Source organism: Triplophysa dalaica, chromosome 14, assembly GCF_015846415.1.
Source record: "Triplophysa dalaica isolate WHDGS20190420 chromosome 14, ASM1584641v1, whole genome shotgun sequence".
NCBI lineage: Eukaryota > Metazoa > Chordata > Actinopteri > Cypriniformes > Nemacheilidae > Triplophysa > Triplophysa dalaica.
The window spans coordinates 20,795,563-20,812,100 of NC_079555.1; the positions used below are offsets into that span (position 1 = coordinate 20,795,563).

Sequence of the window (16,538 nt, forward strand, 5' to 3'; positions counted from 1 at the left end):
TTTCAAACTGTAAAACATTCAACTTTACATAACTTTAAAACTAACTTTCATCTGGGAGATCACAGCCACGCATATGTGAATATTTGATCTGCTAGATGCATATGCCACTTAAAGTCATGCAATAAAAAGCAGTTTTTTGCTATCAAACATTGTTTACTTAATCCACAGAATCAGTGTAGCTGTGAAGGTATAGGTCAAATAGGCCAATTGATGGAGGGTTTGTAAAGAAATTTCATGCTCCCTCCCTTGTAAAAGTATTTTGTAGTATTTTTAGAATACAGAAGTTTATTTTGATACATGGTGTGGCTGCTGTATTTTGTAGTTTATTTTGATACATTTAAAAGTAAGGTATTTGGTATTTTAAAATACATTTTGATGTATTTTTGCCCAGTCCTGACTGTAGCTATATCTCCATCCTGCTGCAATACCCTCCAACACATAGTGAAAGCAACTGAGAAGATTGTTAGTGTCTCTCTGACGTAATTTTGTTTGCTTGTTATCTCCAGGGAGCAGATGTGTACCGGATGTAAAGTTTGGGCCACAAAAGCGTGCATGCACAGGAACGTTTGTTGCTTTGCTATTTCAGACTTACTAATATACATTTTGGTATGATTATTACCCAGTGGGCATTTGATGTTAAATAGACATCAAATTGACGTCAAACATCGGCATCAAAGAATTGGTCAAAAATGCAAATCAAATCGATGTCAAAATTTGACATCAAATTGACATCAAATTTTGACGTTAATTTGATTAGCAATTTCTTTTACATTTTTTAACAAATTGATGTCCTATTCTAGACCAATAAATAATGAAACAACAGTACTTAATGTAAGACATGTTTTATTAAATACAATCAGCTACAATTCCAGAAATTTAAAATGTTCTTAAACCACTAATAAATATAAAATCCTCCTTGAATTACATTTAAATTAAATATTAACATTTAAATTAATATATAAATATTAAGTGATCTGGAAAAAGCCATCACATGACAAAATTGTACATATTACAGGTTTTGATATTATATGAAAGCTCTCAAGCCCTTTCCATTTGTTAAAAACATTTACATTTACGTGTAGTTATTTAGCAGATGCTTTTATCCAAAGCGACTTACAGTGCACTTATTACAGGGACAATCCCCCTTGAGCAACACACTGGTGGTGGCTACTAGGATAGAACCAGCAACCTTTTGATTTACCAGTTCAGTGGTTTAACCCACTAGACCACCCACTCCATAAAAACAATTTGTAAATTAAATAAAAACAGTTTTGGAAAGGGCTTAATAGCTTTCATATGATACTAAAACCAGTATTTTTTATTTCACCATGTGATGGGTTTTCCCAGATCATATCCCAAATGAACAAAAATAATTTTGATAAACAATTGGCTTAAGGCCTACTTATTCAGAATCTGAACACACATCAATCGCCGATTTCCCCTTTTGTCGTCCCATACCCCCACATCTATCGGGAGCAGACCGGAGATTTTTTAGCTGTATTTTTTTATTTCAGCCTCTGATAATGAAGGTTTGGACTGCTGTAGTGCACCTAAATGAAGATGAAACCACAATTAGCACACCTTTTAAGACATTAAAATATACCTAACATTTTTCAGCAACCATCACTTGTACATAGAAGTTAATGCAAGTTGCTGCTCTTAAATGTTTATTAACACTAAGATGTTCCCAGGTTTAAATAAGTATCTGTTAAATTTAGAAATGTGCACTACTTGCAAATATTTAAGAGTTGTTAAATGTTTTAAATGTGTCAGTTTACTAAGACAAGATTGTAATTGAAGCATTACATGTTTAATTTACTTAAAATGTAGCATATGTTGATAGACACTACATCCTCTAATCATACAAGAAAAGTAATGTAGTACCTCTTATAACACGACATAGCCGTGTTTTCCAAAGGCCTTCTTCAGCCCTGAGCCATCCATTTTCATTGTTGACATCAATTTGTTTGTAAGAATTCTGAAAAAAAAGACAACCATATCAGTATTCAATGATTGTTAAGATTGTTGAACAATACAACTAAGTGACCAGAACAGCTGAGAAGTTTTCCTTTGAGCACAGTAACACAAATGGTCATTGAACCAGCTTTTGGTACCTTTAGTAGTGTGGGCTGGTCCTGCTTGACACAGTGGACCTTCTACCAGGACATTTTAGAACACTTCATCAGTGTGTATCAAATTATGAATTATAATTATGGGTATGTTTCGCTTTGTCGCATAGCATCGGTAAAGAGATTCAAATGAGGGCATTTTTATTTTATCCGAATATTAATTGCAAAACTAACATTACTCACTGACATTTCTAAATCGTTAACTCAACGTTACACGCTTAATGGATCGCACATTAACATTACCTCAGAAATCTTCACGGTACTTCTGGCGGGATATTTCAATTCACCAGATTCTAATATATCGCCAAGTCATATATTTCATCAAAACACAATCTTCTAGGTTTTCAAAGTTACCCAATATAACGTATTTTTTATTCCATGAGATGTTTATTACTCACCTGATAAAAAGCGACAACCTTCTCCAATTCTTCGACCGCATAGCAAACACTGGCCTCTACGCAAGACGTGATGACGTACGTTTCAACGGTCAACGTAGTAAATCCTCCAAATATTTTTATAAATTTTATATTTTTACGTGTATGTATAAAATAATATGTTATACTACATTTGCATCAAATTTCACACAAAAAATAAATTAATTGTTGTAGTCCATTCACTAACTTCAGCTGCTGAGAAACCCGGAAATGTGAAATAGGCCATGGCGCCGTCTACAGGTGGTATTAAGAAATACATAAGACAGATAATAAATGGGCATTGTAGGCCCAACATTTTTCATAATAAAATTAATGATTAATTAATGATTATTAATAAAAATTAAGGAAAAATAAAAATTTATAAAAAATAATAAAAAAGTTATAAGAGTTTTTTGACTAAAATGAACATGATGTTGTAATACTGTAAAAATGGTACATACATTATAAGGTATTACAATATTATGAGTATTTTCAATTACAGCAATGTTTTTCTAATTTTACAGTAATATAATATCACTATAAATAACAAAAATAAGGATACATAATACTTTATGTGGGGTTACAGCAAAAATGCTGCTTTTGTTTTTAATATTTTAAATTGTAATTACATCTGAATGTATTATTGGCAAATCAGTATATTTTCTTGTAAAATTTAACAATCACTGTTTCCTTTTATTTCAGCATGAGTATTTACATACTTTTAAAAAAAGTGTTTTTTACCACAGAAGTTACAGCAGTCCACTTTCATGTACAAATCCAACAACTGCTTCAAAAGATGTGACAAATAGATGCATTTTGAGGGGCCAGTTAGAAGAAAAATGCTATTTCAACTGGATTTACATTGATGTCAATATGATGTCAATACAACATCAAATGAATGCCTATAATGCAACGTTGATTTGACGTCATTTCAATGTCAAACATATTGGGCTATACTTACATTAACCAATTTCAGTATGGGATAAACCTCATATTTTCACCTCATTAAAAACCTTGAAGAATTTAATGTATGATTTGAATTTGAAATGATGTGGTGCACCATCTTGATCAAATATTGTCTGAAATTTGACATCAAATTGACATCGAGGTGCCCGCTGGGTACTTGTGTTTCTATATTGTTGATGATAAAACTATATCTGGTTTTGGGGAAAACCAAGGTGTAAATGATGATATCATCATTGTAGCACTAATATAAAGCTTTTTATTTCCTCTCAGTGAAAGGTTAGGCAGTTAACTTTATTCTGACACGCCCATTATTTTTAAGAGTTTCTCCTTACTCTGCAGGTTAGGAGCTACTTTCAGCCTTAAGATGTTTTGTGAATACGGGCCCAAATATTTAGAACAATTTATCCTGAAGAACAATGGTGTTCCAGCATACTCACTTGTTTCTTTGTGTAATATGAACTTCCTTGTTCCTTGTTGAGCAACAAAGGGAATCTGAAAGTATGAAGATCTGTTTCTCAACAGCCTGTTACAGTCATCTGTTATTAGTTCCTTTTTAATTAAAAATATCGACATTTAGGAAGATTTTCCTCATTTTGAAATATGAACTGAAATCACAATGTTTAACAAAAGAATGACAAAAAACACAACAATTATGAATTATTTATATTGGGAAAAATCAAATTATATACATGACAAGTGACTATAGCACCTCCAATTACATATAGTTTATTCCATGTACAAAAATATAGGCCTATATGTTACCTTGATGCAAATACATAATCTTTCAAGGAAAGTGTTTTCTTCCCTAAACTCATAATATCACAATTATATCAGAAAATTGCCCTGTTTAAACAGAGATATGTTTAAACTGAACATTAAGATGAAAGTGTTAAAAAACATTTTTTGTAGAATGTGTGTAGGTAAAAATGACATGAAAGTATCTACTGTAATGTCTACTTCATATACACAAAGCAGATTAAATAATCAGTAAATTATTTTGTCAATCCCGTCCCTCCATGTCTCTTTTCTGGAGCATTTAAACAATATAAAACCATAAAGGCCAGCTATAGTTACAAGCCGTTTGGAGTTTGTAACTAAACCCTATTCACACTCATTAGAGTAATTATTCACTGACAGTCACGGTCATGGGATTGTCATATGCAGCGGTCTCTAGGTGATCTGCTTTTTTCCGGCGGAGTTCTGGAGGAGGTCGTGGCGGAGGGTTCTGGGGAGGTTCTTTGATACTCTCCCCAATTCGCTTTGACATCTCCTTTCGATGCAGTATGGGCTCCCAGTTCTCCCCGTGAATAGCTGCCTGTGAAACAAAATTAAAAAGCAAATGATTATTCAAAGCCTAAAGGCAAAGTGAATGTAGTCTGATCCCCAATAAAGCAATGTGGACACATGACCCAGTTAGTTGTAAACAGTTTGACTAGTGTCTAACTAAGTGATATACTGCTCTATTTAATACTGTGCTTTGGATAGTAATTCTACAGTAAATCTATTAGATCACTGTTTGTGTAAAACGTTCGGCAGTATAAGTATTGAGGAATGAAGATAAGCTGATATTTATTCATACTCAGATTGTTATCCTCATAGTAGGCTTTTATTTTACGTGAAAGAGTAGTGTAACTATTCTGTTAAGCGACTACTTTTGTGTTTAATTTTGTCCATCTCCTTTTGTGTTTAATGTTTTGGCTATAGTCATTGTTTCCATGTACAGCTGCTTTGTAACCATGTAAATTGTCAAAAGTCGCTATATAAATAAATTTTAGTTGAGTGTCGCATGGAATAAATTAAGTTATAAGGGGTTGGAACAACATGAGGGCGAGTAAATGTGCATTCACTTTTGGTTTCCATATAGGAAAAAAAGAGATCTCTTTAATGGAGAGCAAACGTTAACTTTTGCTTAAGTCTAATTTTTGTCTCAGATGTTTCTTCCAAGTAAAAGTCTAAGTAGAATTAAAAGTCTAAGTATAACAAAAAATGATCAACTCTAAAATTACTACAATCTACCTTAATTTAACACTCTCATACTCTTTGTGTATTTGAATAATTGTCCAAAACTTTGTCTGAAAAAAAAAGATGATACTTGAAAGAAATAGCCTACAACAAATAAGAACTCCTTCAAAGCTCCTGAGCTGAAAGGGCAACAACTGGGCAATAACAGTTTCCTCTACAAAACTACTCCTTCAGTGTTGTCATTGAAAACTGCAGAAGTGAAAAAGTGAAGAGGGGGATTTTACAGAAGGAAGTAATTGCAAAAAGAACCTTTTACATTCAGCCATTTTGCTTCAACCACTGATTTATATGGGAGTTTATACAGACTTACGGAAAGGTAGATTAAACTAGCGATCCCAAGACAAACACATCCCAGGACTGTGGCTAACATGAAACCTCCAGGAACACACAACCTAGAAGACAGCACACACACATAACAGCCACAATAACGGTCATGCGTGCAAAGAGATAAGGACAAATACGACAACACAAGCATGGAATACATTTGATGTACATGTTACTTACGCAGCGTGTAGCAAAGCTCTGACGTAATAGTTGCTGGTCAGGGGCCCAAAAGCCTTTACACACACCGTGAAGCAGTACTGACCCCTGAAAGGGAAACAAAAACCCTTCGCATGAGACACAGCGTGCTTTTTGTAGCATCATTTAATAGGTGTCAAAATCAGCGAGCCATGCTTCCTGTAAATGAGCACAGAACACTCACGTCCTCTCAACACTGGTGCCTTTGCTCCGTTTACTGCGGGGATATTCCAGCAAACACACAAACAGACCTGCAGCACTGTCACCGTTAAGGATACACACATACGACATTTACATAGAACTTTCTATTGACACTGTATCTTTTGACACACTAGTCACAAATATGAGGAAATGACATGAAAATCTGGGTTTGCAAAAGAACACGTCAAAAAATCATTCATTCAACTTTCTGAGAAATTAGAGTTTAAAAGGATACATGCCAAATGCTGCAAATTGCCAATCTCTGAACTGACCAGCCACTCCAACTATTCCTCCAGTCAGATAAACTGATAAAGAGACACATCAATTTATTTACAAAAATCCTGCAACCTGTCAATGTCAAAAAAATCCATTAAAAAACTAAAATCAGCTTTCTATGCTTATTATCTTCCTTTAGGGATACAGCATTATTACAATATAAGGATTATTATCATTTTAAAATTTGATTTGATTCTTTGTAAGGCGCAATTTAAGCAGCTGCAGTCAAAACAATTATTTGGCAAAACACAAGGCATAGGCTCATAATGAAAATTTTAGGGGAAAAAATAAAAACCTTTGTCAACATGAGCATGAAACTTCTACAGTGTTTATTCATATTAGTTAATGCTAAATTCAACATGCACTAAATGTTGTATCCTTAACAATATTTCTAATTTTCAGTTCACGTTAACTAACAGAACATTCACGTAAAGTATTAATAGAAGACAGATTTATCTACACGTAATTATCCATTTACAACAAAATAAACCGTGAAATAGCATGTACTGTAATATACTTTAAGTTACAGTATATCACTGTATGTATTTTCGGCAATTTTTGTCAGGCAAGTAACATTCAGTAATAGTGCTCGAAAAATGCGTTTGAGATAAAAAGGAAACAAAACTGATAACGAGAAGTACTGGAGTTCTTACTAAGACCAGCAGCCAGAGCCTGTTCGTTGGCCCACATCGCCCATTCAATCTTCCCCATGATGACAGACACAGACAACAAAACACCCGAAAGCTCACATTTACTTTAACATATCAAACAAGTAACTTTCTTAAGGAAAGACAGTCGGGGCGTGACAAGCAAGTCACAAACCCAACCTCTCACTCCGTCACTTCCGATTGTACTTTGCGCTCTTATCAAGCAGCGGTGTAAATGTAAATTCATACAAAAAAGAAATCACACCGACTGGGTTGGCCGGGGCCAAATTCTTCTGGTTCACGTGATACTTTCCCAGCCAATCATACTCGTAACCCGGTGAGGCATGAAGTAGATTCTTGTACGTTATATCTCATTTATATTATTGAAATGATTCAGTGATCAGACGGGAGACTAAACAACAATTTTACCATTTTCAAATTTCCTACACATGACAAACAAATTATTATGCACTTGAACTAAGAAGATTGCAAAAACAACAGAAATCACTCATTTCATTCTTAAAAATAATAATTTTAATAACTAAAATGTACATGTTTTTACACAATTTAATAAATGTATGTCCTTTAAAAATATGCAACTATTGCAAATTGCGATAATATTGTGGTTGATCTCTCAGGCATTCTTCTTGGGCAGCCCACCAGCATCCAGCAAATGAAGATTTGGATCGTCCACCGTACAAGGTCCAGGACCAGCCTTAAAACATATTACACAGAACCTCATAATACATTTAGGAAAACCACAGCTGCGTACGAAAGCTCTAAAATGCTTCCTTTGGAGCCTCCGTTCATAGGCAGGAAGGCACTTCATGTCTCCGGAGATACTTTCCTCTGATTGCTCCTTTATTGAGTTTCATGAACCACAACCTCATGCGTGTGCATGAAGAAGGTGATTGGTCAACAAATGACGGCCAAAAAAATCAGTTGGGGCACAATTTTGTAAGCATTTAAGCTTAATTTTCACTTTTAATAATTTGATTGCATTTCAAAAAATGTAAAATTCAACAACATTTCAATTATGCCGCCTAAGCATTCTGACACAACCCACGTATCCAACACTACATTGAAAAAGTCACAGTGACAAATACTGTGTGTTGTCCTTTGCAGTTTATGACTATCTAAAAACTGCAATTATCACGACTGCTGTAAATGAAAAATATGGGTAATAATATACAGTATCTCACAGAAGTGAGTACACCCCTCACATTTTTGTAAACATGTTAATATCAGAGCCGGATTTAAAACACATTTGGCCCCGGGGCAATAACAAACACAACAGCCTCCTTCATTTTATTGGACCCCACGGTGTCTTCTGCAGTGTCTATTTCTTTTTATTGCAATTATTATTATTCTAATTCATTTTCTAATTATTTAAATTTTCTACCCTTTTAATTTAGTTTCATATTTATTTATTATATTTACTTTTCAGTATAATTATGTATCATATTTACTTTTTTATCAGTATAATTGAGGTTGTTCGAATGGTTTCACTAGATGTTAAATAAGCCTCTGGTGTCCCTAGAGTGTGTTTGTGAAGTTTTATCTAAAAAAACACCACAGATCTTTTAATATACGATGTGCTACATGCCCACTTTTGCATGTGAGGAGATACGCGCTGTTTTGGGTTTGTGTCTCTTTAAATGATCTGCTAATCTCCGCCCCCTTCTCCGCCCCCTTCAGCGACAAAACATTAAAGTTTGTTCACATAAAGCGAACGAGAAACAAGGTCTCGTGTTTGAACACCAAACACATTGTGTTCGTAAGTTCGTAAGCTTTGCTACTTTTGACGTGGTGTTGGAACTTCACACATGTGAAAACAACAATGGCGGCGAGTTGGGTGGACACGTTCAGAACAAGGGCCGGAAATATTATAGTAAGAACGCCTACTTACGTCAGTAAGAGCACGATTTCTGAAGGGCTCGTTTTCTCAAAGGCTTGCAGAGATAGGTTCACATAAAAAATGTTAATGATTTGTCTTTTTTCACGTTTTCTGAGTTGGCAGATTCAAAAGAGACCCGGTTTTAGCATTTAAACATGGAAAAAGTCTGTTTTTCATGAAATGGCTAAGTCGTTCTTGTCCCACTGATGACCGCAAACAGAATTAATAAAATTTAACGTAGGCAAGGAGCGTTCTTCACTCCATCGCATTTGTTACTGATCAGATGACCTGTCTTATATTTTGCTTCACTATTACTGTCGTTTTCATCTAAAGGGGCAAAGTAAACATTCATAAAACCCTTATTTCTAACTTGTTTTTTATAGAACAATAACCTACCACTGCTGCTAACTCACCTTCAACATTTAAAGCACGTTGATCTGTGACGGTGGGTGATGCTAAAGGTGTTTGCCGCTGCACCCTGGAATGTCCATGGGCATTTTGTCTCAGAGGGAACTGAAGTAGTTGGTTAGTTTTGGAATTTCAGCTGTAAAATAAACTTCACGGTATTCACCTCTACTTTATTTCTTCTTTTTGCCCATACCAACAAGCCAAACCTAATTCTCGACATACGAAAGCATAACTCAAAGAGGCGTTTTCTGACGTAATGGAGCAAACTGTAGAGTGATTTTGATTGGACCGTGAATTATATCAGTCAGGAACATTTTTCAATAGTTTCTTATTATTTTATAGTCAACCACCTATATGAATTGTCAATCAATGATGTGAGGACAGCTCCCATCTCCTCCAGCCAATCAACGGCCCCCTCCTTCCGCGGGCCCGGGGCTTCAGCCCTTATGTTAATCCGGCCCTTTGTTATTATACCTTTTCATGTGACAACACTGAAATTACACTATGCTGCAATGTAAAGTAGTGAGTGTACAGTTTGTATATCAGTGTAAATTTGCTGTCTCCTCACAAAAACTCAACAAACAGCCATTAATGTCTAAACCATTGGCAACAAATGTAAGGTCACCCCAAAGTGAAAATGTCCAAATTGGGGCAATTTAGCCATTTCCCCTCCCCGGTGTCATGCGATTCATTATTGTTACAAGGTCTCATGTGTGAATGGGGAGCAGTTGTGTTAAATGTGGTGTAATCGCTCTCACGCTCTCATTCCGGTCACTGGAAGTTCAACATGGCACCTCCTGGCAAAGAACTCTCTGACGATCTGAAAAAAATTATTGTTGCTCTACATAAAGATGGTCTAGGCTAGGAGAAGATTGGCAAGACACTGAAAATGAGCAGTGCCGTGGTGGATAATACAACTGTTTAACAGGACAGGTTCCACTCAGAAATGGCCTCGCTATGGTCGACCAAAGAAGTTGAGTGCATCTGCTCAGCATCATATCCAGAGGTTATCTTTGAGAAAAAGACGTACGAGTAATGCCAGCATTGCTGCAGAGGTTGAGGTTTGACTGCATCAAATTAGTCTGCATGGGTGTCCTCCCAGAAGGAAGTCTCTTCTAAAGATAATGCACAAGAAAGCCCGCAAACAGTTTGCTGAAGTCAAGCAGATTAAGGACATGAATTACTGGAGCCATGTCCTGTGGTCTGATGAGACCAACATAAACTTATTTGGTTCAGATAGTGTCTAGCATGTGTGGCAGCAACCAGGTGAGGAGTACAAAGACAAGTTTGTCTTGCCTACTGTCAAGCATGGTGGTGGGAGTGTCATGATCTGGTGCTGCATGAGTGCTGGCGGCACTGGGAAGCTACAGTTCATTGAGGGAACCATGAATGCCAACATGTACTGTGACATACTGAAGCAGAGCATGATCCCCTCCCTTCGGAGACCGGGCCACATGGCAGTACTCCAACATGATAACGACCCCAAAGGAAGCTGAGGGTAAAGCCGATGGACAGGCCAAGCATGTATCCAGACCTAAACCCTTCTGAGCATCTGTGGGGCATCCTCAAACAGAAGGTGGAGGAGCGCAAGGTCTCTAACATCCACCAGCTTCGTGATGAAGTGGAAGAGGACTCCAGTGGCAACCTATGAAGCTCTGGTGAACTCCATGCCCAAGAGGGTTAAGGCAGTGCTGGAAAATAATGGTGGCCACACAAAATATTGACACTTTGGGCCCAATTTTGGACATTTTCCATGTGTGTTGAGTTGTTTTGATTGGACAGCAAATTTACACTGTTATATCAGCAGAACACTCACTACTTTACACTGTAGAAAAGTGTCATTTCTTCAGTGTTGTCACATTAAAAGATATAATAAAATATTTACTAAAATGTGAGGGGTGTACTCACTTCTGTGAGATACTGTAGCTTAGCTTAAAGATACATACCTTAGTGCTGATTATATAGTGAATGCCCTTGGGTGTGGGCTCCATCTTAATCTCTCTCTTCAGCTCCTCAGAGAGTGGAGTTAAATTCACAGGAAGCCCCCTTAGAAACCTGTGAAATAAAATAATACATTCATATGATCAACAGCTCTGAACTCGGAGTACTAAATGGAGAGTGTAATATTTGTAACTTACTCTCCTCCATTGACTTCTGGGGGGAAAAAATGGAGTACCACCTTTAGAAACTCGGGCAAGTGCTCTTGTAGGGTATATATCACAGCGTTAGGACCAGCATCAAAAGTATAGGCCACCTAAAAAAAGAACAAAAACATTTATCAGCTTATATTGAAATACACGTAGTACAGTGTTAATACAGGCTTATCCCAAGGTATTAATTCATATCGTTTTTTTGAGGCTACATAAAATAGCCTCAACAATAAGAGGTCTTTACCTTTGGTGTGTTGAAGAAGTTCATTTTTTTTTTTAATAAACGTATTTCTTATAATATGAGAGCTTAATTTACGCTACATTTGCTCATTTAGATCCTCAACTTCCACTTGTACTGTTGTTTTGTTAAACTCACCTCTAGAACCCGATCTTCATTTTCAAGTTAATGACTTCTATTTCCTAACCATGTCTCGAACTGAAAATACTGCTTTATTTTATCGACCCTACTAGAAGTAGCCTCCTATTAAAGTGCACCTGTTAGTATTTCAAATACGTTTTTCTCAGTATTCACAGGTTTCCCTTATCATACTATACAGTATTATACTTAGACAATAATCAACTAATAAGATGCCCATCATTTGAAGAATATGATCTGTCCATTGTAACTCAGGACTATAGCTTAAAGAGCTTTTATGTTGGTTTCAGCGTTAGGTGATTCATCATGAGGACTGCAATGATTTTGTTTTTTCAAATGGTCATTAATAAAGAGTGTGTAAATAGACTTGTTTCACAATATTTATGAAGACATGTGCTCACTCTGGTCTCTCCGTAGTGCTGGTTATAACGGTGCACAAGGCTGATGATCTTGCGGGAGATGTCGTTCAGGTAGAATATTGGCGGATATGTGTCCAGACAGGTGGCATGAAACTGGTTACTGTCTTTCATGGTCAGGTCCCCAAACACTGCAAAGTTTCGCTGACGTATAGCCCCGATCATCTGCTCCATACGACCAGGCACCACAACGTCTGCCCGGCACTGGGGAAGGCAGTATGACGGTTACATGTATGCTTGTCATATATTTAAGAGTATATGAAATTGTCCTCACTTGTAATCCACTGCTATGAAAAGAACAACTTGCAACTCAGTAAGGAACACACAGAAATGAAAACACATTTGTACCTTAAGAAGGTGACTCGTCTCCACGCTAGTGTGCATACCAGACGTGCTCCCTACAGACTTCTGCTCAGCGCTCACCTGGGAAGAAAGATTTCTACATCAGATACACAAAGCATACAGTAAAACTACTAGGAGTGATGCATGTGATGAGGACATTGTTGACTCTCTCATCATAATCTGAATTCAAGTGTTCATAGAGGTTGCACAAAGTGACAGCACATGTAAACAGCGATATTCCTTGGTTACAACCACTTGTGATCGATTCACCTAACATGGATGTTTATAGCAGGTGTAAAGAGGGCTTGCGTTCTTCACAAAATCTGAGGTTCAATTCCAAACTCACCACTAGAATCAATACTCTGACCTCTGGCCAATACGACTCCGGTTCCACTTGTTCAGCGATACTATCTTTCCCGTCCGAACGCTCACCCAATTTCCACTGGACAAATCCACCGTACAGACTCCTGCATGCACTGCCAGAGCCCTGCCGCGCCACCACAGATAGCTCGCCCTCAACCCCAAACAACTGCGACAGCGCGTACACTGCAACACACAGGAGCAGGACATCTCGAGTCAATGCTCCAGGACAGGACACACAGCGCAAAACATATTACTTTATTTTAAAGGTCCAGTGTGTCATTCTTGGGGGGATCTATTGACGGAAATGCAATATAAAAAACATCACTTTGTGTTCTGAGGTGTATAAAGACCTCACTTATTGAAACAATATTTTTCTTACCTTAGAATGATCTATTTCTATCTTTATGCCCTAAAGTTTCGGACAAACTGCTCTACAGAACACGTTTCCTATATATGGTATTTCATAAAGGGAGGGAGGAGTGAGCTGTTGGTTGGAATTCAATGCTTGATGCCGCTAAAAAAAATGACACAATGGTCCTTTAATCACATGTTTAATACTTGAGTGAATACAAATACAGCTTTGGTTACGTAAAAGCATGATTTTTTTATTATTTAAAAGTAATGTATTCTGAATGGAATAAGCACAGTGCATGTTCATGGTGAAATGTCCAGTTAAAAAAGCTCTGCTCAACAAGAAGTGACTCGTGGCACATTTTACTAACCAAGACAGGCATAGCCAGACGCAGAGGAGGCTAGGCCAGCAGCGGTGGGAAAGTTATTCTCGGAGCAGATATGGACCTTATAGGACACGCTGGTGACCTCTGAAGTGGGATTGTCAGTATTCCGCCTCTTGCGAGCTAACCGTCGAACTTTTGAATTAAAACATGAAGACATAAATTACATCTTTTGATATATATCGAAAGAAATGTTTAATGCTCTGACAGCCAGGTACATACTCTCTCGCAGACATGACTGCAGTCTGGGGTGGCTAACATCCTCCTCTTTGCCATTAAGCCATATGCGGTCTTCCCGGAAACTTCTGCTGCATGCAATTGTTGTGGTTGTTTTGAGCTACGAAAGAGTCAGAAAATAGCATTTAAGCAACCTCACAATGTCTAAAGTGCTATCCTGGAGCACTTCACATGTACAGAGACAGATGCTCAAAGAGTTAATGTGAGGAATATTATTTACTTGGTCCTGATGCAGAGTAACACTGAGTGATGAATTGATTGGCAGAATAAGATCTTCATCACGTTTCCCCCCTGATTTAATGTATAATGTCTTAAGTAACCAAACAAATCTGCGCACGTACATACACACATTTAAGAGGACATTCTAAATAAAAAACGACACATTTAGGACAAATACATCAACACAGTTTGAAGGCTGCAGCAATAATAATTAAAATAACAACAATAAAAGTAAACTTTGTTTCCGTTTATCATAATATCATTTACAGGACAAGTGTACTCACAATATTTAATGACCGCGATGTTTACAGGTGCCGTGCAAGTGACCCTGGTGATGGTTTGGTGATCGTTATCCGACATTTGTTGTTTTTATAGAAAAGCCGATTTACAAAAGCATACAATTACTTTAATTATGTGTTAAACCCTGAACGCACGAAACACTACCGACAATGTGAGAATGTGTCAAACTCACAGAGAGCTAGATCTACCAGTAGCCTCGGTTTGGATTGGTCTATCCCAAATGGGAGGACCAGTTCTTGACCAATCAGAGCGATCGCTGTTCTAGTCTTTTACAAGACAAACCAATGAATGAGGTCGGACCATGGTCTGACGAATAAAAAGCCCGATCATTCGCGCATGCTCAGTATGTCTAACAAAGACTGTAGACATCAACGGGACATCGCAGTACGAATGGGGAAAAGTGCAGCTGTAGTCCCGCTTTCGAGGGAAAAAAAATTCGTCTACTTCGAGTAGGCTACTCTGGGTTGAGGCTATAATCCCAAACAAGATTGAGTAGACAAAATGATCATTTGACTTTAGATTCATAATATCTCAGTTATCATGTCTTCACCTCAATAATGTTAAATCACATGCACTTCCAACACTGATATATTGGATGGGCATACATCTGATGGATATGATGTTCATTTACAATGTGTGAAGTGCTGCACAATGATCTTCTGGACATCTTACAAATAAAAGTGAGCAAAGAAGATTTTTTTGGACTTTTGCGTCTTTGTATGGATAGGACAGTGGAGAGTGATACGGGAAATTATGGGATGAGAGAGAGGGAATTGGAAGCCGGGAAAGGACCACGAACCGACTTTCGAGTCGCCGGAAGTGCTGTTGCACAATATGTCGTCGCACAGTTCACTGGACCATTTGGCGACAAGTGTAAAGAAGACATTTTGGTCATATAATGTTTCATTGAGTTTGGCCAGAAATGATTCGATGATTTTACAACATTTTAACTAGTTGGTGGCGTCAGCACGCGGTGCAGGGGTGCCTAAAACGCCTTAGCAGCATGTGGCCATTGTACTTTCACACCGGCAGCGTCATGCACCTTGCACCGCTGTGCCTGGCACCACTGTACAACAAAGCAATTTTGCATTCCGTTATTTAAATACACCAATCAGCAAAATATCTCCCAGAACTTAATCAAAGCACTTTTTAAGTAGATTGCATAACTTTGCTTTGATATATCTGCCTGTGTCATGCACTTTTAGATGTAGGCTACGTAGTACAAAAGTTATAAATAAAAAGCCATCGTGCTCTGAAGGATACTAAGTCACTAAGGGTTAACTGCTCTTTGATTGTCCCCTGGTGACTCACTGCAGTAGGCCTACTGGTCATTAACCCGCCCTCACCATTTATACAAAGGGACAGGAGCCGAAGTAAAGATGTTTTCTTAAAGTTTAGTCAGTTTTTATCACGTTGATGTAAGTTCAGGTGTTCGTTTTTGAAAAGTTTGGTTTTAGTTAGTTAAACGATTGCAATAAAAAAGGGGTATAAGTTATGACATGATTTGTTTAGGAGGGGCAGGACCTTGATACCAGGGTTCCACTTCGTGCTCACTACGGTGCAGACTCTTGTTACACTGACGATTCCTTTTGCACATGCCCAGGCTCCAAACTGGCGTCTTATGTAAACATATCAAAACCCATCGTTGGATTTTTAACGCTCAATTCGTTCAATGGAAGGGAGCAGCGTCTCGCTGTCCATCTGTTTTACAGTATGGGTGTTTTAAATGCTTTGATAACCTGAATCATTTTGCGAAGCAATTGATTCAAAGCTTTGAAAAGCTCTGTTTCACCCTTCACTATTGAAATGCAGGCTTGGAATGATGCAGCCTCTGAATTAGGACAGAGCTATGGATTAATGGGGATGGAAGGAGAAAACAGTGTTGTGGTGCCTTAGGAGCAAAACTCTGTGCAACGTGAGTGT

The 16,538-nt window shown here is 37.5% G+C and overlaps 2 protein-coding genes and 1 long non-coding RNA gene across 3 annotated transcripts; all 3 read right to left on the bottom strand.

The window, feature by feature from the left end:
* Positions 1-877: 877 nt before the first annotated feature.
* On the bottom strand, positions 878-2,831 carry LOC130435692 (uncharacterized). Its single transcript, XR_008908840.1, has 3 exons — positions 2,528-2,831; positions 1,885-1,978; positions 878-1,550 (listed from the first exon to the last, which is right to left on the bottom strand). It is a non-coding gene; the product is annotated as an uncharacterized LOC130435692 (long non-coding RNA).
* A 1,325-nt stretch (positions 2,832-4,156) lies between these two features.
* On the bottom strand, positions 4,157-7,379 carry LOC130435711 (cytochrome b-245 light chain). Its single transcript, XM_056766495.1, has 6 exons — positions 7,180-7,379; positions 6,486-6,555; positions 6,234-6,308; positions 6,035-6,118; positions 5,841-5,922; positions 4,157-4,823 (listed from the first exon to the last, which is right to left on the bottom strand). Exons 1-6 carry the CDS (start codon positions 7,235-7,237, stop codon positions 4,632-4,634), a joined length of 561 nt encoding a protein of 186 aa, XP_056622473.1. The 5' UTR covers positions 7,238-7,379; the 3' UTR covers positions 4,157-4,631.
* A 305-nt stretch (positions 7,380-7,684) lies between these two features.
* Positions 7,685-14,841, bottom strand: mvda (mevalonate (diphospho) decarboxylase a). The gene is made up of 10 exons (XM_056766494.1): positions 14,600-14,841; positions 14,317-14,387; positions 14,082-14,196; positions 13,848-13,994; positions 13,109-13,308; positions 12,769-12,843; positions 12,406-12,624; positions 11,617-11,732; positions 11,425-11,533; positions 7,685-7,888 (listed from the first exon to the last, which is right to left on the bottom strand). The coding sequence occupies exons 1-10, from the start codon at positions 14,673-14,675 to the stop codon at positions 7,808-7,810; spliced, it is 1,209 nt and encodes a 402-aa protein (XP_056622472.1). The 5' UTR covers positions 14,676-14,841; the 3' UTR covers positions 7,685-7,807.
* Positions 14,842-16,538: the final 1,697 nt, after the last annotated feature.

Bases quoted from the DNA above. Each gene is read 5' to 3' on its own strand.
- LOC130435711 (XM_056766495.1), bottom strand. From the start codon at position 7,237: ATGGGGAAGATTGAATGGGCGATGTGGGCCAACGAACAGGCTCTGGCT. The intron at 6,119-6,233 runs GTGAGTGTTCTG...TTTCCCTTTCAG, and splicing joins GGCACCAGTGTTGAGAGGAC to GGGTCAGTACTGCTTCACGG. The intron at 5,923-6,034 runs GTAAGTAACATG...GCTGTCTTCTAG, and splicing joins AGAGCTTTGCTACACGCTGC to GTTGTGTGTTCCTGGAGGTT.
- mvda (XM_056766494.1), bottom strand. From the start codon at position 14,675: ATGTCGGATAACGATCACCAAACCATCACCAGGGTCACTTGCACGGCA. The intron at 14,197-14,316 runs GTAAATAATATT...ACTCTTTCGTAG, and splicing joins TTACTCTGCATCAGGACCAA to CTCAAAACAACCACAACAAT. The intron at 12,625-12,768 runs GTACAAATGTGT...TGCCTTCCCCAG, and splicing joins AGACGAGTCACCTTCTTAAG to TGCCGGGCAGACGTTGTGGT.